The sequence below is a fragment of the Rhinopithecus roxellana genome, chromosome 1 (assembly GCF_007565055.1).
Source record: "Rhinopithecus roxellana isolate Shanxi Qingling chromosome 1, ASM756505v1, whole genome shotgun sequence".
NCBI classification, from domain to species: domain Eukaryota; kingdom Metazoa; phylum Chordata; class Mammalia; order Primates; family Cercopithecidae; genus Rhinopithecus; species Rhinopithecus roxellana.
In genome coordinates this window covers 26,345,148-26,368,200 of record NC_044549.1, presented here as the reverse complement: position 1 = coordinate 26,368,200, position 23,053 = coordinate 26,345,148, and the positions used below count along the sequence as shown (strand labels likewise).

The 23,053-nt window shown below is 33.7% G+C and overlaps 1 protein-coding gene across 6 annotated transcripts in view; it reads left to right on the top strand.

The window, feature by feature from the left end:
• The window catches only part of CBLB (Cbl proto-oncogene B), a 218,756-nt gene that overhangs the window by 172,787 nt on the left and 22,916 nt on the right, over positions 1-23,053 (top strand). For 4 of the 6 annotated variants that reach the window (XM_030940505.1, XM_030940511.1, XM_030940517.1 and 1 more), the window contains exons 13-17: positions 7,757-7,851; positions 15,889-16,035; positions 19,542-19,636; positions 19,747-19,878; positions 22,809-22,949. In XM_030940505.1, coding sequence (XP_030796365.1) covers positions 7,757-7,851; positions 15,889-16,035; positions 19,542-19,636; positions 19,747-19,878; positions 22,809-22,949 — 610 coding nt within the window. The remainder of the gene's footprint in view (positions 1-7,756; positions 7,852-15,888; positions 16,036-19,541; positions 19,637-19,746; positions 19,879-22,808; positions 22,950-23,053) is intronic. The other 2 variants (XM_010378710.2, XM_030940519.1) reach the window with 1 other exon arrangement.

Genomic DNA, 23,053 nt, shown 5'->3' with positions numbered 1-23,053 from the left:
GTTCTCTTCCCCTAAAACTCAGAGATTCTCACCTTTGTTGACTTCTCACTTGAAGGATGTTACCACTAGCATTTATATGTCCAGGAAGGAGTTTATGTGTGCAGGAAACTGAAGAGACAGCAGCAGAAATCATTTACTTTAGAATTCTTGGTATTCTTGGTAGTTCCTTGGCAGAGGTATACTGTAATAATTTCTGGTATTTGGTTCCAGGATGCTTTTGACTCTGAGATTAGATCCTTGCCATCTTCCCTTTACTGATGGAGGCCTTGACTCTTCTGAAGACTGTAATATTAAAGTGATCTCATCTCTGTAGACCTTAAATTGATATTTTACAGAAGTAGTCTAGTCCTTCAAAATAATGGTTAAAGTTGGTGAGTTCGTCTTATAACATATTCAGGATACAAGGAAGAAGCGTGACTTGCACTCAGCTCCTCTGTGTGTGGAGGCACAGTGATAATGAACACTTTGTATGACAATATTTAACCTCAGTGATGTGGGGGAGCCAGGAAAGGAAGAGTCACAATTCAGTAGCACTGCATTCAAAACAAAGGCAAGGAGTGGTGGCAGTTTGCTGTGACTCTTTGCTGGTGACTCAACTTGGTACCTTCAGTCTCATCTATTATAAATATGAGGATCTCTAAAGGTTTCCTCAGGGTCATCTAAATATAATGTAAATGTAAGAAAACATACTAATAAAATCAATTTTATGATGATCTCTGTCAGTGGGGAGCTCATCCTCAAAAGAGTTTTTCCACAACCTAGAATGCTGACTGGAAGGACCTGCCCTTCATTTTCAAAAATTTTCAGTGTTGTTTTTTTTTTCCCCTTTAGCCTTAACTTTTTATTCATATGTGATCACACTTGTCTTGGGAAGAGTGTTAGAAGAAGCTGTAATTACCTAGTTATATCTCAGCAGCATGTTATAATTTATTTTCTAAATGCACTTCAAAAATACTTGAAATATAATAGTTGTCATAGCCATTTCATTGAAGATATCTTGTTTCAGGGTTCTTTTAGATAACATGTTCTAGTTTTAATGCTATTATAAATTTGCCCTCCTAAGCTCTAGAAAACTGGCTGATAATTTTTTTAAGAAATGTTACAGTTTCAAAAATTGGGGTGACAGTTTCTTGGGTTATTGGTATAAGATACTGTATTTTATTAACTTTAGGTATGAAATATTAATTGTGAGTTCAGTTATAAGAACATTTCTTTAAATATTTCTATGTGAACTTTCATGTTGTGATCATTGATGCAGATTAATATAACAGAGAAGACTGAGTGAAAATTTTATCTCTTATTGAAAGCTAAACTTTATTGCTTAGTTCTCTCTAAATAATTTTCATTAAGATTCCCTAAGGTCTAATCTCATATATTGTGTGTATTTGTATTTCAATGCTCATATCCTCAAGTTAATCTCATGTTACTCTTAGATTTGGTGTTTCAACCAAAATTAGACTTCTAAGATTTCTAATTTCAACCTAATTAACTTCTGGAGTGAACTGTAAAGAAGAACTTGATTCATTGAATGCCACAAAACTATAAAACAGACCATGTCTCCTCTTTTATTACCATTATGAAGGAAAAATGGTTTCACTTCATTAGATCATAGGGCTTACCAGAACTTACATAAAGTAGAAAAGGCCTAATTCCTCTCTCATTTCATTGTTGGGAGACTTAAGAGGTTGGCTTCAACTAACAACTGACATAATCACTTAGGATCCTGTAATTCTCAGTTTCTGTGATCCTGGGTTGGAGTTTGTTACCAGGCTCTGAAATCAGGCCTGAATTTCACTTTCTGCTCTAGAATGTACTGGCTTTGTGTATATAGCAACTTACTTCATCTTTGTCTCCAACCTCACTTATTTTCCTTATAAATAAAGTGGAACTTTATTTTATTCCTTTATATAAAATGGAATAATAATAATACCTGGTATCTAGGATAATAGCTTCCAATTATCTGAATTTCTCTACCACTTGGTTCAGGAATAAAACCAAAAATAACAGCTGGACATAGAGTGTCAAAATAAGTTGTAACACTTGGCATTTTTATTCAAAATAGTTGTCTGTTTTATAAACCAAAACATCTTTGTTTCACTCCTTTTTTCTTTTATTTAGCATAGTTCCTAATGAATGTTTGGTAGACAATAACCAAGTTATAACTTGGTTAAGCTTATAATATAATACTCACTTGGCGCTAGTAATCTAACACTAAAGCCAGTGGTAGAGAAAAAGAAGTATATGTGCTTGGGTTTGAGTGTAGGCAGCTGTAGGCCAGGAGAGAAAAGGTGGAGGAAGAATATGGCCATGATATGCAAGGAGTTACAAATGGACAGGTTTTTATGTATCCTGCATAGTTTTCATGTTTAAAATAGGATTTTTTTCCTCTGCAGAAGAGTAGTCAGTTTAAATATGTAGATCATATACAATAAGAAAAAGAGAGCGGATGAAGAGAAAGGGGAGATATTTTTATTTTTTAAAGGGACTAAGATTTTTAATGAAAATAGTAGATATTAATAACATATTTTCACCCTGCATACCTAATAGTGCCATTTTGTTTTGTCTTACTTTATCATTGGGATAAAGAGTGTGGAGATTTAGATATTTGGAGACTGTTTTATTGTTCACATAATTCATCAGACTACCTAATGTAAGCAAATACACTTTTTTTTTTTTTTTTTTTTTTTTTTGGTCAAATCATAAAAACTGTCGCTTAGGTTTAGTAGTTTTCATTAGAGGCAAAGCTTCAAATTTAATAGCATCTTCCCATTTTAGAGATAAGAAAATGTAGATAAGTACTAAAAATTGAAGTGAAAACTAATTATTACATGTGGAACACACGGGAATTTATAAAAGTCAATACCCTGTCGATGGGCGAGGACTCGCTTCCCTTCATTACTTGTCCTGTCAGTATGTCAGTTCCCATCATCCAATAGAACCAGTTGCCTTTTCTGTTTGCATTGTAACTAGAACAATGAATGGTAGGGGAAATGGGAATAAATTAAGCTCTAATTACTCCATTTGGTAATTGTAGAGAGCTCTGAGGAAAAAATTCTTCTAGCTCAGAGTTAAAATGAAGTGTAAGAATTTTTTGTGACATTCGTTTACTCCCTTTACTCTTCCCCTCATACCTGGCATAATCAAAAGCTAGTCAAGGTAGTACTTTTTAAATGTGGATCTACAGGCTTAGAGTTATTAAGTTTATTTATCTGACTTTATTGGTAAGAGATTTCTATCCTATATCATTGTTTCCATTCTCTGAAAGTCTTAGATTTTAGTCACCTTATAAAGCTGTTCCTTAATAGACATCTTGTTGGCTAGATATTTACTGTCGTTGATGGTTTGTTTTAATTATCTGAGGAAAATAGTTCTACCAAAGTATATTAAAAATGACTAGAAACTTGAAATGTATCTACTTATTTCTAGATATTAACATTGTACCCAACTGTCATTATTTGTTCTCTTGAGGCAGTAAGAATACTGTTGTTGTTTCTTTTGTGATAAAACTATCTTTAACTGGTCATGTTACTTACAGTGACATTGTTCTAAAGATGACCTTTGTATGATAATTTTTTGAAGACGTTGCAAGATAAATACATCAAATGATTTCCCTTTTTGCAGTTGTGGCTTGTTGTACTTTTGGTGGAGAGGCAGATGTTTATATTAATGACCTTAAAGTTATCTATAAATTTTGAGGGCTATCTTTCAGAAAATTAGTCCTCTGTGTGTACTGGTTTTATGTTCAGTCTGATGTTGAAGGACAAAATATAGGGGTACTTTTGAGGTAGCATGTGTAGGGATTGACATGCATAGGGGTTGACATGTGTAAGATCGGGAAAAGGCTTGTGTTTAGTAAGGTTTCTTAAAAATGGTTTTCTTAATTGTGTGAAGATTTTCACAAAATTGTGTTCTGTGTATCTCAAGGGTCCCAAATGTTTTAATCTTCAGTTTTTAAACAATATCTGAATCACAAGAAAACATTTTACACTTTAGGATTAGATGATACCTTGAGGCATTTAGAGAAATATTAATCTAAGATAACCTAGATTTCTAATAAATTATACAAGTCAGTTTATACTTCTTTCACAAGTCTATACTTCCACTATTGTTTTCTTATTTCTTCAACCTCATTACCTAATTCAGCTATATGAGTACCTAGCATGTTCAAGACACTCTGGGGAATACAAAGAGGAATAAAGCACAGAAAAGCTAGTCGGGATGAGACAGGTATGTGATTAAGAGGTAAGGCATATGAGAAGCATCCAGAAAATGTGTGGGATCCCCAAGAAGAAAAAAAATTCCAAGACGCAGGACTGAAAAAGTAGTAAAGCTTCATGCAAGAGGGTCACTGGCTATAGACATTAAAAGACTGGCAGCTGTTGTTTTTGTAGTTATTACAGAAAGGAATAGCATGGAGGTGGGAGAATATGTTTAGTGATAATACAGTCAGTTTTGGATGGCCTATAGCATAAAAAGAGTGGGCAGGTGAGGTAAGACCATGGCAAGATAAGTTGAAACCAATTATGAAGTGTCTTGAATTCTACATTAAGTAATCATCATTTGGTAGGCAGGAAAGAACATTTAAAGTTTTCTTTTCTGGCAGAGGAATACTAGGATTAGAATTGTGAATTTAGAAGATTTAAATTGGTGGCATTTCCAATGCAATTGTGATAGATTTGGGACAGTGAGCTAAGAATACAGAGGATGAAAAGATGTTTCTTAGTTGAGGATTCAGTGAGGTTTCAGTGTGAACTGCTTCAGTTGATACTGTCAGTCTGTACATTTGAAGAACTACAGTTTTTTTTTTACCATTTGCAAAGAGGTTTTTTAGATATCTTGACAATATATAAAGTATTTATTTTTAGCCCCCAAAGTTGTGATTTATTGTACTCAGGTAGTGGCAGCTAAAATGATTTTCTGGTGTAATGAAATGGTTGCAGGTGAGAACATGAAATTCAGAATGACATAATGTTAAATCTTGTCCTTTAGTCACTATCCATAAATACAAACAGCCATTTTAGATGAACAGAAACATGATCATCACTTTATAAAGTACCTGCACATTTAGGTCCTTTGCTGTCTCAATCTAATAATTAGGAAAGAACTATACAGAATTCCAATTTTCGTATTAGGCATATTGTCAACCCTCAGTACATATTTATGAACAGTTTGCAGGAATAACAGCCATTAAACAAATTATATATATAATTTGTTTGTATATATATATAATTTTTGTATATATATATATATAATTTGTTTGTGTGTGTGTGTGTGTGTGTATGTATATATATTTATGTGTGTATATACATACACATATTTGCTGAGAGTATTTCAGTAATAATGAGTTTCTTTCAGCTAAACCTAAGGAAAGTCATTTCACTAGTTAATACCTCCGTTAATAAGTACATCTAAGCCAATCAGCAGTCAATATTCGTTTCAGCCCTACCGTGTGTAAAGCACCGTAAGGCATATGCTGTAAAATGGTAAAGGAGTAATAAGAGTTTTTGTCTTGAAAGAGGCCCAACGTGGCCTAAATTCTCCTTGATGAAACATAAGTACACAGAACATAAGCAAAATATTATCAGATGCCAAACATCAAATGAATGGTTCAGAAAAGACACTACAGCATTTCAGTGGCTATAGAAATCCTTTAGTTACTATACATCAGTAACAAATGTTATTTCTGAAACACTTAGAAAAAGTGCCATTTGCATTTTAAAGCAGATTAATGGATTGTTTCAAAAAATTAGGAACAAGTCATTTAATTTTCTTAGATATTGCCCTCCAAGAGTAAGTTACCTCATTAATTGTACTTTGTGCTATTACTAGTGATAGCCATCATTGCCTGTATGACTTCTCTTCATGAAATTGAATAGTAGTACATAAAAATGTGCAAGTTCTGTTATTAGTATTTTATTTTCATTTACCTAATGTGCAAGATGAAAGCAATTTCAATACCAGTAAATGTTTGAATGTATTGGTATTTTTGAAAGATATATTCACAATGTTCTGATTATAAAATTATGGTTGGTTTATTGTTAAATTAGAACCAATACAACTGAAACTATTATTCCCATATCTCTCTTTTATTTTATTGTTGCTGAAATTTTATTAAGCATCTATCTATGTTGGATGATTTGTCCTCAAATAACAAACTATTGCATATAAAATTCACATTACATTTTCCCAAATGAGTTTTATATGTATTTGTGACATGAGTTAAGGAAATTTGACTGCAGATATCTTACATTGTATCTATTCCTACAGCATGCAAAGAATTCCAATGAAGAATGACTTCCAAAACTCAGTATTACAATGAGTATTTGTGTATTTGTCAGTTAGAAGACCTTTTTTTTATGTTAAAGGATTTTATTATACTTCAAAATGATTAATATCTATTAGGAAATTTCTTCTTTCTGGCACACTTCAGAACACTTTTCCTTATTCTGTTATTTGGTCACAGTCAAAAGCCCAGGATAAAATCATTTTATTTAAAGGTAATATTTTGTCATGATGTGGCTACAGTATATTGAATCTAATAAGGGGAAACATGAAAAAAGAGAAATTGGTACTAAAGCTTAGGACCAGTCTCTAGTGAAACTTTAATGCTATGAGATTTGATTTTGTAGCTCTGAAATACACACGCTGATAAATTTCAAATGTGTTCTTTAACTTGTTTCTTTTCTTATTTTAAGTTGATAGGTAAGGGTATGACCTTTTCAATTTTGTATTCTAAAGCTTCAACATCATTTTAGAAATGTGATGGGGGAAAGTAATTGTTAAGTCCTCAATTGAATTATCCATCGCTGTTCAAATTACTTCACTTGCATTTAGCCCCACCATCAGTCTACCTATTAAATATGAATTAATAAGAGTTTACAAAGGAACTCCATGATAAAAATTTAATGATTGCTTACAGGTCTTAAAATGTGTTCAGTCTTTTCTTGTGAATATGTTTCTGCAAAATGATCCTCTCATAACCCCCCACGTTTAAGTTGCTATAATTTCAAATTGTAAGAGAAACAAAGAACAGTTTTTCAGATATTTCCTATAGTGTAACAGAAATCTAGACACCAGAATTCCCTAATTCAGAGTAATTGAACACTGGCTTTGGATGGTCCCATATGAGCAAGTTAGAAATTGTGGTTTGTATGTTCACTAACTGAAAATTGTGTTTAAATTTGCCTGCACTTGGAAAGCCAGAACAGGTCTCTAGTTATCTTTAGCGCAGAAGCTTCAACCATGAAAGAACAAAGGCACTTCTGATTATATTAATGTACTGTTTTATCAGAAAGTTTAAGAATGTTCCGTTCACCATGGAGAAATATAATTTAGAGCAATTTAATTTGGAAGGAATTAAAAAAAGAATAACATCAGTGGCTGCTTTTTTCTTTACCCCTTATAAAGAATGCTAACTTTTCAATAAAACCTGATCATAGTTGGTGAATTTTATTATTTACCTATTTAGCCAATAATATCTGTATGTGATTTATATAAATTATAATATTACCTCTCAGTGTTTAAGAATCATGGTATAACATTTTTATTTTTTGTATAACCTTGAACCACTTTGGGCGGTGGTGACTTGTCAGTGTGGTGCTACTGACTCCTGAATAACTTGTATGACATTTCTTTTATTTAAATATACTGAACTTACACATTGTCTTCAAAATGGTAGGTTACCTAAGAGCAGCTATTGCTGTAAAGTCCTTCGGAAGTTAAATTCTTGGAAACTAACCATTTGATTTACTTTCAGGTCTTTTCCAATGGTCATCTTGGAAGTGAAGAATATGACGTTCCTCCCCGGCTTTCTCCTCCTCCTCCAGTTACCACCCTCCTCCCTAGCATAAAGTGAGTTTTGTTGAATTTGGAGATCACTTGTCTGTGCATCAAGATATGGTAAAGAGTGGTTTTGAGAGGTTCTCAATACAGACACTACATGACGAATAGAAAGTCATTGATAGTAAACAGCCAGCTGTATTTACAAACTAAATTACCATAAATTAAGTTCCTTCCCGATACTTTGCTGGTAACCACAACATCTGTGAGACTTACCTAAACTCTTGAGGTTACACATGAGCAACAGGGAGAGAAAGCTAAGTATTCCTTGCATCAAAGAGGACAGAGTAGCACAATGAGGTATCACTTCAAATTTACCTCTCCTCAGAGGTATCCCATTTTATCTCAGCTTTCCAGTTTGACATCATAACATAATCTGTGGTTCCACCAGTTTTTTCATTTCTCACATCCATTCAGCTACCAAGTCCTTTTGATTACTCTTTTGGAGTTTTTCATGTTCCTGTACTCTTCTCCATTGCTCTAGCTTTGCCTCAGAGCTGGACAACTGAAAGAGCAACTGATAATCTCATATGATGGAGATTTAGTATCAGTGGGTTTAGGGCTAGTAAAATGAGATAACTGGGTATCTCATTTGAAAAATGGGGCCCCAGAGGCACACTAGATATCTCTCATTGGTATCTTCCCAAGTTAAACCAGGATAAACTGGATATCCCAATTCTAATTTTCCTGCTCTTTATATGAAATCAGGATGTCTGCCTTTCCTCCAGTGTATTTTGTTCACTACAACTGAGTTCATTTAATTTAAATTCTGCCTTCCCCAGGTCACTTTCCCACTCAAAAACCAGCATTGTTTCCCTTTTTCTATTAAATTAATTCTATACTCTTCTGCTAACAGTAAGATCCTACAGAATTTTACCCAACTAAAATACTGTTCAGTGATTCCTGATACTTGCCCTGTGATTTTATCTGGATTGTTTTTTCTGGCTTTCTGAGATTTTTATGCTGTTCCTCCTGTACTTTACCTTTTCCTAATCTTTATCCTAAAGGTCTGTATCTCAGGCTGTATATCTTTGTGAAATGATCTATGACTTCTTCAATTGTAATGATTAAAACTGATTCACATTCCTCTTCCTGCAGTTTATTTTCTACTCATTTAATAATATACTCTGCCATACTGTTTTCTGATTTTAATGTGGCTCTCCAATTAAAAAGATTACAAGACTTTGAGGGCAAAAACTGTGTTCTGTATCTCCCATGACATCTTACTGTATTTGATATATACTAAGTAAATGATTTGCATGTAGTAAGTAAGTACACAGAGAATACATGGATGCTTGGTCAGTTGATTTAAATTTTATCTGCTGAGGTCCTTATTTCCAATTGAAAGTCTTAGAGCTTCTTCATTCCTTCATCTGCAGTTCACTGAACTCCCACTATACATATCAATGCAAAAGAAAAATAAGGTAGATCCCAGCCCCCAAGAAATTTACAGTCTGCTTTGGTAAATAACATTAACATATACGAAATCACTAGAGAATGGTATGCACTAACATTTATAATGCTAACTTAGTAGTTTCAAATGAGGTTGGAGGAGAGACTGTTATAGTCTTTGTGAATGAAGGATGTTTCATGGAGGGCTGGGCATTTCCTGACTAAAAAAGTACACGCACAATTGGGAAAGGTGGCATATGAGAAAAAACAAGGGTGTGAAATTTGACATCGTCGAATTAGATCATTCTCCAGTGGGAACTTCTCTTGGAACTGCCAGATATTTAGCAGACATAGGAGTTGGAAGCAATTACACATACTCTGTGTAGTAGGCTCTAAATCAGTGACAACATGTGATGATATTCTAGCCCTAAATGAACTCTGGATATATGTGCATGTAATAAAACATCTAAGCTCAATTACCTCTCATAACTCAGAAGACATTAGAAAATGAAATCTTGCTAATTAGAGATTAAATTTTCACATTCTGTTTATTAAATTCATATTGGCAAGGAAGCTGGAAGTTGCAGTTTGCTTCATTTGTATTTAACATTAAATACCTGCTTCTCCTGTAAATGAAGCAAGAATAACAAATTCATAGTAAAATGTATTTTTTCTAATACTTCAGTTTGTAAGTGCATCTAAAATTAGTCATATTTTCTCCCTATTTACTCTTGATTTTTCGCTCAGAAACAGTGCAGTTGTTTCACTTAGAGTAATATTTTAACAGTGCACGCTTACCAGCAAATTAGTTTTCAGTTTTACATGCTGCATGTCAGCCATAGTTAGCAATACAAATGTTAGCTTTTAATGGCACACTTATCTCTCCAGTTTATTTTTGTTTCTGACTCTGTAGGTAGCAGTTGTTCATTGTAGACAATATGCAAAGTATATAAAACAAAGAAAAAAGTGAGATACATAAGTATAAGCATACGCAGATGCTAAATATGACCAGAGTTTTAACATTTTGACTTTTTTGTTTAAACTTGTTTATACCTTGTTTAGATTATATTGTAGAGATAATTTTATGCCCTCCTTTCTTAACAGTATCATAAGCATTTTTCTTAATTGTTTCGTTATGCACTGTGTTTATTATAAAACCAGCATGGAATGCTGATGTGAACAGTAGAATAAAATCAGACTCTGTACCACACCTGACTCCACCATTAAGTATTTGTCTTTTTTTGTTGTTGTTGTTGTTTTGAGATAGAGTCTCACTCTGTCACCCAGGCTGGAGTGCAGTGGCGCGATCTCAGCTCACTGCAACCTCTGCCTCCTGGGTTCAAGCGATTCTTCCTCCTCAGCCTTCTAAGTAGCTGGGACTACAGTCACCCGCCACCATGCCCGGCTAATTTTTAAATTTTTAGTAGAGATGGGGTTTCACCATATTGGCCAGGCTGGTCTCGAACTCCTGACTTTGTGATCCGCCTGCCTCGGCCTCCCAAAGTGCTGGAATTACAGGCATGAACCACCACAGCCTTTGTCTTATTTTTAACAGGGTAACTTCTCTGGCCTTTCCCCATCTGATAGAAGAGAGGATCTGTTTAACTTAAATTATCTCCAAAATCCGTTTGAGATTTAGCTTTTTAGGTTTTATACAGTGTGTTTTTTTAAAGAATACTGATGGCAAACCTGGCAACCTAACAGCGAGTCGAGAGTCCTGACTCTGGATGGTCTTAGAACAGAGGTCTTAGCAAAATGCCACTCACGGAAATAAGAATGTCGGATGTTTTAGAATTCATTTCCATCTTAGACTCTTGGTGCATGTTTCAAAATCAGGCCAAAGCAAAATTACACATTGCTATCAAACATACACTTCTCTAGTTCTCACAAATGTTGAAAACTCCAATGTTAAATCCAAGAATGTCAAAGCTAGCATTTACCTTTGTATTTATACTATGTTGATATAAATATTTACAGAAATAGTATTGTTAAATATTTGGTACTGTTTACTGCTTCCCATTTACGTGATGTCAGAGGCTGCTCTGTGATAATGTTTCCTTTCCTGGTAAACTATCTTTGCAGTTATTTGACTTTTATCGTGTGATTTGTCTTGAGACCTAGAAGAGTATGAAATTTACTTCTAAAAAATAGACTGTTATAAAAGCAATCTGAAGTTACTTGTATCTATATACTTAATTTTTCAAAAATGATGTTTTTTTCTAAAGTGTTTTTTTTCTAAAGTAATGTTTTTTTTCTAAATGGTTTCTGCTTAACATCTTTGACACTTAGCTATAAATATAAAATTTTAAGTAAATCCTAGAAACATGGGTAATTACTGTTTTGGAGGGAGAACAAAATAATCCTATGTGGATTCTTTTTACTTTATAGTTTACATTATTTATTTAATAATTATATTTATTTTGAAATAATTTGATTTTTCAAAATTAAAACTAAATGATACTCTGAATAGTTAAGGAAATATTTATTTTACTTGACACACAATAGTTTGGCAAATGAACAGAGGCATTATTACAAGTAATAATGGAGTAATTACTTCCAGGTAAGATAATGTTCTGAAATGTTAAGGAATATCTTTTTTTTTTTTTTTTTTTTTTAGAATTTTTTGTGTGTGTGTGCCTTGTCTTTTAGAGATGGACCTTTTGTACTTTTGACATATTAAACTTAGGCTTTCAAATACCCATGAACCAATATTACTTGGTTTGCATTTTTGTAAGAAAGGTTTTTTTGTTGTTGGAAGTGGTATTGTCTATTTTTATGAATATATATTCTTATAATATATATTTTCCTAAAGAGATAAGTGCTTATATTTTTGGTTCCATAAACAGAGAATACAAATTTCACCTAACTGTCCTATTTTCATTCAGTTGCTTTACTGACTAGAGATTCAGTGTGTACAAGATAAAATCCTTTATCCTCTTTGGAATTTAAGCTCTAGTTAGGGAGAAGAGAAAGTAAACAAGTAACTATATTGTATATTGTATATTGTATATTGTCAGCTAGTGGTAAGTGCTAGGAGGAAAAATAAGCAGGGAAGAGGATAAATAATGATAGAGAGGTTTATACTTTAGGTAAGGTCATTAGGAAAGACCTCTCTGAAAGGTTATATGTGAATAGAAACTTGAAGGAAGTAAGGTAGCAAACCATGAGGTTATCTGTGTGAAGAGCACGGAAGCTGGATAGAACACAAGTACAAAGCAGCTTCAAATCTGTTTCTCCGATTTACAAACAAGTTAGTGAAAATGCTCATAAGTAAAGCTTATCTCAAAGCTTGATAGTATACCACACAGACGTTTTTGATGTCATGAAAGACCCTTCAAAATGAGCATTTATATGATAAAATTTAGTGTTTTGAGGAAATGATTTATATGTGGCACATGTGCAAAAATCATTTCAAATACAGCTATATTTTGTTTTGTCTCTTCTCTGGACTATTTCTTTGAGTTAGACATTTTCCCTGTTAGGATTGGGATAATGTAATATAAGAAATATGGAATAATGTATAGGGCAAGCTCTAACGATTCTATTTTAACAGAAGATATCTTTCATTACTTGCCTTCAGATACTATTAAAGGAAGATAGATCCTTATGTGTAGAAAACAAGCTTACTAATTAAGCACAGCATTGGATACTATCTCCTGTGCTGGCCTGAAAATTCACCTGTTTCTTGGTTTGTTTCAAATGTGCATATGTAGAAGGTGAAAGTATTTATCACTGAAGGCTCAAATAGCTAACACTATGAATTTAATAAAATGTCCAGGTTGTGGGGAGGGTGACTGTGCATCTTTGAGAGTGTGTGTCTCTATATATTACCAGAGTATTAACTCAGTAATAACAGCAACAGTGCAGAACATTCCGTGAATGTAGGATGAGAATATAAAGGGATTGCAGTAATAAGTGTAATGGTAGGCTTTAATGTGGAGTCAGCCAAATATCATTTATTCAGCTTTATTCCTCTGGTATCCTAAAAATTTCCCGTAAGTTTAGTCAGTGACTGAAAATCGTCCCATGCCCCGCAAGATAGAATTTTTTTCCACTGTCAAATGTTGTATATATTAATAGATAATGACTAATTATAAATCTAATTATTTTACCAGTTATTTAGTAACAAGTAAAATTAAACCTGTTTTTTGAATGAGTTTGTAGAGGAAAATAAAGCCCCACATGTCATTCCAGATGATGTAATTAGTTACATGACTTTAGTTCTTTATTTTGCTATTTTATATACATCTTCTTTACCTCATTTGTACCATCCTCTCATGTTATTTTTTGTGATAGAAACCAGTTTTTTTTTTTTTTTTCAGAACTGGATAAGATTACTTTTTAATGAAAACCATGTAATCTTAAATAAAACACACTGGAATGTTATTCTTATAAATTGGCTTATTTCTAATCTAAATAGACTATTATACTGATATTAAAAATTTTTATTAAAAACCATAAGCAGAAAAATAAAATCTGAATCTTTAGAACTTTATTAAAATGGTGATAAATGGGACACCTAAGTATTTTTTTCATATTTAGATACAAACACCACTTGAAGACTATTTTTTCACTTCTAGATATAATTCTCTAAAATCCATTTAAGCTAACAATTTATACTAGTAAGTTTTAGCAGTAAGCCTTATTACTCCATGAAGTATTAGATGAGCTTTGCTTTTCACTTCATTTGGAAATAATCAACTGATTTGTGGCAAAGCCACAAATGGGGGAAATTACTCGAGAAATTCTCTATCAATGAAAGTAAAATATCAAATTAGCCGCAACATATGTGATTTTAAAAAGTGTCCATTGTTGACTCATAATAAACTGCTTCTTTGAAAACTTAAATATTTGGAGGGAACCTGCAACAGGCAGATGTTAGAACATTTCTGATATTGAGTAGTTGTTGAATGTTTAGTGAGAAATACTGTTTTCTTTTTACATAGTGTATGCTTGAATTGCATGGAAAGGGATTCATTATAAATGAAAATATCTTAGGCATAGAAAGGATGTACAGTATTTATTTCTCATTTCATTTGATAATAGAACTCATTCTGGTCCTTGACTTGGCTAAATTGATGTCTGTGTTTATAGGAATTTATGGAAAAGTAATATTTTAAGTCCCTCCCAGCTCCAGTGCCACCAGATCACCATTTTGCAGCCCATATACTTAACTTCCTTTAATTGGAAAGTAAATCCTCCAAAGTTAAACCATAATAGGTGTAATAATAGATTATTATTAAGGCCCTTAGCTTATGCTGTAGGTACTGACATTGGACCTTTTGTCACTATGTCACTGTGCTTTTGTCTCCCCATAACGCTCATGTGAATTCTAAGGTTGCTGAAACAACAAGAATTTAAAGATCAGTATTGAAATTTTTTTCAAAGATAGGTATCAATAAAAATACATTTGAAAAATCTTAGTTTTTCTTTGATCTTTGAATGTCCTAGAGACTTAGATAATATCTTTGAAACTTAAATCTTTTGATTTTTCAAAATGCCTTCTTGTAATGGTCACAAAGAAAAGCCCCTAAAATTGTTTCCGTTCTAACTAATAAAAAGGAATAAAAAGGAATGTTAATTCAGGCATGTTAGTTTAATATACCAAAGGCCTCTTGCTCCCTCTACAGAAGGTGCTTCAAAATTGCAGTCACTTAGTTTTTTTTTTTTGTTTTTTGTTTTTTGTTTTTTCTTTTTCTTTTTAAATTGAACAGATTTCTCATGCGGTTCATGATGATTAGTGTATTTGCAATGCCTTGCAAACTACTTCGTCTTCCTAACATGAATCAGGTTGAGTTTGTGCATTTCTGCTTTGGCATTTTTCATTGGCTTCAGCCAGGGTTAAACTCCAGTAGCAACAGCTATGAAAAACATTATGTTTATGTTTGCCTATTTGTTTGGGTTTGTTTTATTTGGTTTATTTACTCTTACGGATAAGTGAAATCCTTAATATTTTTGATATGAGATGATGTTTTTACTCATTTTAATTCTCTTTTATTTAGCCAGGGAATCTAAACCATAAAAATAATGTACTCTACTTCAAAGACTTAAAAATAAGTTATCTCATTATCTACATCTAATCATTCCATTCATTTTTAGCTCTCAGTTGTTGGTAGGAAGAAAAACCTAACAACTTCAACTATAATTTCACCGTATAGTTAAGTTTTACAGAATTAAACTGGGTATTTTTCCAACTATAAATAATACTCACAGGAGACAAAAAGTTTGACCGTTCTGTAAAGACTTCTTTAATATATAAAACTACCATGCTTATGATTTTAACATCATACTTTACCCATTTAATTTAAATTGAGATAAAATATTAATATTTTAATAGCTTTGGTTTGAATAAATTTATACATTTTATCTTACGAATCCAACATCTTTTTATTTTATTCGACAAGTTACTAGTTTTTCCTATTGTTCCATTTAAAATTGTAAGGATGAAAATTATTTTATCCCATCAAGAGTCTTAACAAAAGATTGAAAATCCTTTTCATTTGTATTTAATATAAGAACAGCTTCTCTGATGATACCCTGTAATTGAATAATGAACATAAGTGATAAAGTAGCTTCTTTGACTTGAATATGTCACATCAGACTTGCCTGTTTTGAATATTATGCTTAAACTAGATTGAATTTTTTTTCCCCTGGTAGGTGTACTGGTCCGTTAGCAAATTCTCTTTCAGAGAAAACAAGAGACCCAGTAGAGGAAGATGATGATGAATACAAGATTCCTTCATCCCACCCTGTTTCCTTGAATTCACAACCATCTCATTGTCATAATGTAAAACCTCCTGTTCGGTAAGAATACGGGCAGCTTTTTGCCACTTACATCTGCATAAGCATTATCATTTACAGTGTTTGTTTTTAAGCAGTTGATTTACGTCTAGTTAAAAATCCTTGATTTCAAGCTCAAAGCCTTCTCTTCCTGTATACCATTCCCTGCATTACTTCTAAAGAAAACTAAAAGATGCAGATTTCTCATTAATCAGGAAGTCACTTTATTTGATCAGTTCTAAGCATGTATCTCATGAAGAAAAAATTAGTGCTCAAAAACTAAGGTATTATTCTGACCTTCCTTAGAATTTTTCTTCATAATGTAAAGACTAGTATAATTTATTTTCATTTTCCTTCTTGGTGTACTTGCCACCTACTTCTATTCAGATTTTGAAGAAGTGGGAAAAAATACCAAGTTGTTTCCCTTAACTTTTTGTTTTTCTATCAAGTGCTGTTTTACCTTCCTTCAGATCAAATAAGAATGTGAGGAATAGGCCAGGTGCGGTGGCTCACGCTTGTAATTCTAGCACTTTGGGAGGCTGAGGCGGGAGGATCATGAGGTCAGGAGTTCGAGACCAGCCTGACCAACATGGTGAAACTCTGTCTCTACTGAAAATACAAAAATTAGCCGGGCGTGGTGGCAGGCGCCTGTAGTCCCAGCTACTCAGGAGGCTGAAGCATGAGAAACGCTTGAACCCAGGAGGTGGAGGCTGCAGTGATCTGAGATCGCACCACCGTGCTCCAGCCTGGGGGAGAGAGCTAGACACTGTTTCAGAAACAAAATGTGAGGAATAATGGGGGTTTTCCTTACTTTTGTTTGCTTATTCTCACTTACATGGGGATAGCCTTGGTCTTTGACTTGGAAGCCCCATTAAGGTAAATAAGAGTTATTAATAATGTGTTGTTTGTATTGAAATATTAATTTATCTTTAAGTAAAAGCATGAGTCTGCATTTATATTATTGAATTTATAAACTGAAATCTCATATTTCTGGGTTTGTTTGTTGTACCTGACTGACATATATGAGGTACTCAGTACTCTCAGCTTCAAAACTTAGTTTCTGAGTTCTGCTTTCCTTTGTATGACATTCCTGGGGCCATGCTTGACACCTAGAATAGGACTCCAGTACTGCTGTTGTCCCTGCATTCCAGCATCTCTCCAGGACTGACTGAAGGATAGGGAAGATGGCAATTACTTCAGTCCTCTGTGCCATCTTTACTTAGTGTGCCTTTTCCTTTTGAGGTCAAGTCAATCAACTGAAAACATTTTATAAGTACAGTGTTCCCTTCTTTTCCAATGAAAAACTAAAAAATGTTTTAATGTGTTTCTTCAGACATCTCACTGAGGTAGAAAATACAGCGCTTGGAAAGAGAAGCACATTTTCATTTTAAGCAGATGTCTGTCTTAATAAGTGACCCTGGTTAGAATTATCAACATTCTGCTGAATTATCACCCAGAATTAACAGTCTACACCGTAGGACTTTATTTTTTTTAAAGCAAGAACCTAAACACTCCTTGCTATTGCTGATGTTTAAATAAGACATTTGTTGATAAAATTGTATCATTGAGAAGACAAAGAAATAACGAGGAGGTAATTTTATGTATCAGAAGAACCAAGTAGCTAGTGATGTATTTGAGAACAAAAGATATTCCTTCTCATCAAATATAAGTTGTTACAATTTTCAGTTCTTTGGCTCTTATAAATGTGCAATAATTTTTAAAAACTAAAGTAGGATGAGCTTTTTTGGTCTCTTTGGGAGTCTTTTTTTTTTTTTTTTCATTGCTGAATAAGTGAGGAGTATAATTTTAATATGTTACATTTTAATTGTTACATCATATTGGATGAGTTTTTTTGTGGCAGAGCGCCCAAATCTTGAAAATAAATTTGAATTATAACCATCATTACCATTTTTCTATTGTTACAGAAAAGTAATAAATGTTGATAATCCCTAAATGTAATTGGAGTGAATTCTTTATCTAATTTGTTCTTGAAAGCTGATGGATGAAGTATCTTCTTTCGTCCTCTCCAAAGAGCTCTTTAAGCTTAACGCTTTCTTTCCCTGTGTGTATTTTTCCCCCTTTGGAACATCAGGAGAAGTGAATTGTTAATATGTACAAAAAGTGACACAGTACATGAATAATTCAATTTGATTTCAGTAAAAATCCATCATTATTATGAAGGTTCAATACATGATAATTATTTTTAAATGAACTATATCTGGCCCCTTAAAGAGAAGTGGCCACCAGAGAGAATAGAAATGAATTTCAGATGAAGCATTCTTGCATTATCTATTCAAATATCCACCATCTCCTCCATTACATATGCACTTTTACTTTGCTCTAAAAATTCAGAGTAAATCAGAGGAAAGTAAAATGTAAACTCTGATTTCTATAGCTCTTTGTCAGTTGATTGTTATAGAGCTATATACTGAAGGCAAAATATGCTCCCTATCTTCTCTTCCTGCTGCTATCTTCCCATGGCCCAATTTTAGCCATTGTGTTCACAGTATGATTCCAAAGAATTAATACCAATAATTCGGCTGGGTGCAGTGGCTCACACCTGTAATCCCAGCCTCCTTTGGGAGGCTGAGGTGGGCAGATCATTTGCGGCCAGGAGTTTAAGACCACCTGGGCAACATGGCAAAACCCTGTCTATACTAAAAAATAAAAATAAATTGGCTGGGTGTGATGATGCATACTTGTAATCCCAGCTACTTGGTAGGCTAAGGCATGGGAATTGCTTGAACCTGGTAGGCGGAGGTTGCAGTGAGCCAAGATCGTGCCACTGCACTCCAGCCTTTGCAACACACAGACACACACGCACAACAAAACAAAAAAAAGCCCCAACAACTCAAGCATACTTTTCTAGTAAGTAGTACCCTTTACAAACACATTAAAATACTGTGCTTGTCATGTACCCAAGGCCTTTGCTAAAGTCATTTTTTGCAGTGTCAAAGGACCAGAATTTTGTTCTTGGCAGTGGTGAAATAGCACCACAGGCTCTAGTTCTTTGAATGTTCCTGTCAGAATTATAATGGAATTACGGAAAGTTTAATAGTTTTTCTTCTTTTATGGGCTGTAGCTTATTTTTATTATAAGGAAATTTTCAGTTACAGAAGCAAAAATGTGATATTAAATACTGTCAACAAATAATGAAGTCATTGAGACCGCTATATGTTTTTGCCTTGGCACATACTTCTTTTTTTACTTCAAAAACTTGACCAGGTTCTATTGAATTCTTCCACAGAGATAAGTTAATTTTACATATGTGTTTAGGATATCAACAATTTTTGTGGCCCTTGTAATTCTTGGTTATAGTTTACAAAAAGAGACTGTGTTCCTTCAGATATTTACTTCTACATTTTAAAATAAGGAGTATCTTGATGTTATTACTGGTAATTTTTCCAGAAAAGAAAATATATGTTCAAACTTTATTAAATGAGCAGGAATTCTAGTTCCCTCTACCTCTTGAATTACTTTTCATTGGAAAGTATTCTCCTTATATGATTTTATTGTGAACTGTCCTTTAGGTCTTGTGATAATGGTCACTGTATACTGAATGGAACACATGGTCCATCTTCAGAGAAGAAATCAAACATCCCTGACTTAGGCATATATTTAAAGGGTATGTATAGAATATAATTTCCTTTATTTCCATCTTAATGGTCAGAATTTAAAGGCAAAATTTCATGCCATTGTACTGAAAATACATTAAGGTTTTGTGTTATCCTCTAGGAGATGTTTTTGATTCAGCCTCTGATCCAGTGCCATTACCACCTGCCAGGCCTCCAACTCGGGACAATCCAAAGCATGGTTCTTCACTCAACAGGACGCCCTCTGATTATGATCTTCTCATCCCTCCATTAGGTTGAAACCTTTAAAAACATTTTAAACAACCCACCCCTCCTTCTTCTCTTAATTTCAGAATTTTCAGAATTCAGAGTTCACTATAACACAGACTCACTGGGTTGTGAATTTGCCTGAAATTAGAATGGGTTCTCCAGGGATGGTGACTCCCAAGTTCACGAGACCATTACTCCATGTAGATGATTAAAGTAGTAGTGTAATAGTTGGGCATCAGTCAGGTTTTAAGCAAGTTGTTTTGTCCATACTAAACATCATCTAAAAACACATGAGAGCTTTGTGCTCTAGTAGTTTTGAAGTGATGACTTGAAGTGTTGAGATTTTCTTTAAGTATAATAATTCTTAATGAATATGAACTTGCTTTTCTTGTAGCATGAGCAGTTCCACTTATGCTAATTAAATTATGCAAAATTAAGTAGTTGTATGTAGAGAACTGATAAATTCTGTTTTATTCTAATCATTACAACTATAACACATTCAAAAAACTCTCAATTTCCTTGTTTCAAATTATAATATGAAGAAACATGTGTATTTGTGTGTATCCACAGGTGAAGGTACACGTAGGTATGTATGTATGTTGAAGTTAACTGGTGCCAGTGTCACTGTTAATTTCATTAATTATAATTAGGAAGCATCTCATCCTGTTTTTAGAAGACAGTTAGAATGTCTGCACACCTTACATAAGGCTTCACAATAACAAGTCATTGTAACATAAAATAATATATGAAGAAAATCAATTTATAAGCTTTTCTGAATTGGCTGTTAGGCCACCAGAAATACGAAATAAACCCTTCCATTTTCTCACAAGTACCACTGACTAGTATTTTGAATGACACAATAGCAGTATCTTTGGCTCCTGTTCACTCTGTAGTTCAGGACTGTATTCCCATCTACATCAATTACAAAAGCCTCCTAACTTTCTTACCTACAGTCTTTCTCTACCTTCCACTTCTTTCTGCACACTGGTTTTAGACATATTACCCAGATCTTCATCACCTGGATAAGCATTGTTCAATAAAGCTTTCTGGTGGTGATGTAAAGGATCTGTGTATTTGCATATGGGTTAAATGTGGTTATGGAACTGACTTTTCGTTAAATTTAAATAGCTATATGTGGATGGGTGACTACTTTATATGACAAAGTAGATAGATTCTCCAACCTGTCTTTTTACCTTGGCCTTTTTCTAGGTCTTCTTGTGCATGTCATTTTTTCTTCATAGTGTTTACTCCACTTAGACGATCCTGTCCTTGCATTTGACAAATAAATTTTTGAGGCTTCTGATATCCCAGGACTTTCTGTTCTTCAGCACTTCACTGAATACTGCTTGTCTACATTTCTCTTTCTTCATCCAATGCATATGTCTCTTTTATGGGACCAATCGAACACTTTCACCTGTAACTCATACCTATTTGTGAGCTTTTTTTAAAGCTCCTTTCATGGAATCTCAGCTCCTTGAGTCAGAGCCTTATAATTTTGATTTTCATATCATGCATGAGCCTGGCATGGTGCCTGATGTTTAAGGGCTGAAAAAAGATTTGAATAAATATGATAATGTGGGAAATAGCTAAAGGTTAAAATGATAGCAAACTCTCTCCTGCATCTTCAGATATGTTAATAAGAAAAATATGATGATTGAAGAAATTATTCTGCAAATTTTTTCTAAAGCAAGTTCAGTAAATAGTAATATCTTTTTTTTTTTTTGAGACGGAGTCTTGCTCTGTCGCCAGGCTGGAGTGCAGTGGCACAATCGCAGCTCACTGCAACCTCCACCTCCCAGGTTCAAGCGATTCCCCTGCCCCAGCCTCCGGAGTGGCTGGGATTACAGTTGTGCACCACCACCAAGCCCAGCTAATATTTTATATTTTATGCAAATAAAAGACGGGGTTTCACCATGTTGGCCAGGATGGTCTAGATCTCCTGACCTCGTGATCCACCCACCTCAGCCTCCCAAAGTGTTAGGATTACAGGCGTGAGCCACCACATCCAGCCTCATTTTTCTTTAAATATGCCATTATGTTTAAATCATTCAACTTAAAAACGTGAATTTTTATTATTAGAATATGTGTTTATGTATACCCTGTCTCATTCATAAAGTATTTTGAGATAGCTTACAAAACTACATATGCTTTTTTTTTTTTTTTTTTTTTTTTTTTTTTTTTTTTTAAGACTCAAGGTAATGAAAACTATGAATAGAATAGTAAGATGTGTCAGGGGACAAATAAATAGATATAAAAATATGCTGCAACATTCTAGTTATTAAAGCTGGGAAATATGCAAATGTAAGTAGTGTTTGGAACCAGAGAAGTTTCTATATTTAGCTGTTCTTCTGTAGCTAACTCTGATAAATTGAAAAATATATTCCTCTGCTCTAGGTACATTTTATGTATATTTTGACAGCATATCAGATATATGAAACATTAGGTTAAATAAATTAAAATTCAGTGGAATAAACTATATGGGATAATCTAAACTATTCTGTGACATTAAATTATATGTATTTGATGTGATTTTCCAATTAAAGACTGTGAACTCATTTTGTTACACAGAAAAATCCTGTTTTCATGGTGTGACTGATAATAATTTTTAGTTCAAACTCTGAGTCTTAATATTATAAAGGTTACAAGTGAACTATGTGCTGTTTCATAAGTTAAAATACTGGTTTTTACAAAAAGGCCTGATAGAAAAAGTTTGCATGTGTGTGTTTATATGTATGTGTGTGCATGTATGTTTGTATATATGTGCGTGTGTGTTTCTCTCCAGAATCTCCCACAAAATAATTAGATCCATTATCAAAGTTGGTGAACTGCTGGATAAACCCTGCGAGTGAAATTCTTTATAAGCAGCAAGAGAAAATCAGTTATTACTTTTGTTTGATGCTATGTATTTTGATTAATGAAGTTCTGCTGCTGATATCGACCTTTCTTTAAATGCAGGTGAAGATGCTTTTGATGCCCTCCCTCCATCTCTCCCACCTCCCCCACCTCCTGCAAGGCATAGTCTCATTGAACATTCAAAACCTCCTGGCTCCAGTAGCCGGCCATCCTCAGGACAGGATCTTTTTCTTCTTCCTTCAGGTAGGAGGGAAAAGCCAAAGAAAACTATTCACTTAAAGCAAAAATATTTCCAAAACCATACTATCAAATAAATGCTAGTGATTCATTAGTCTCTACCTTCCTAA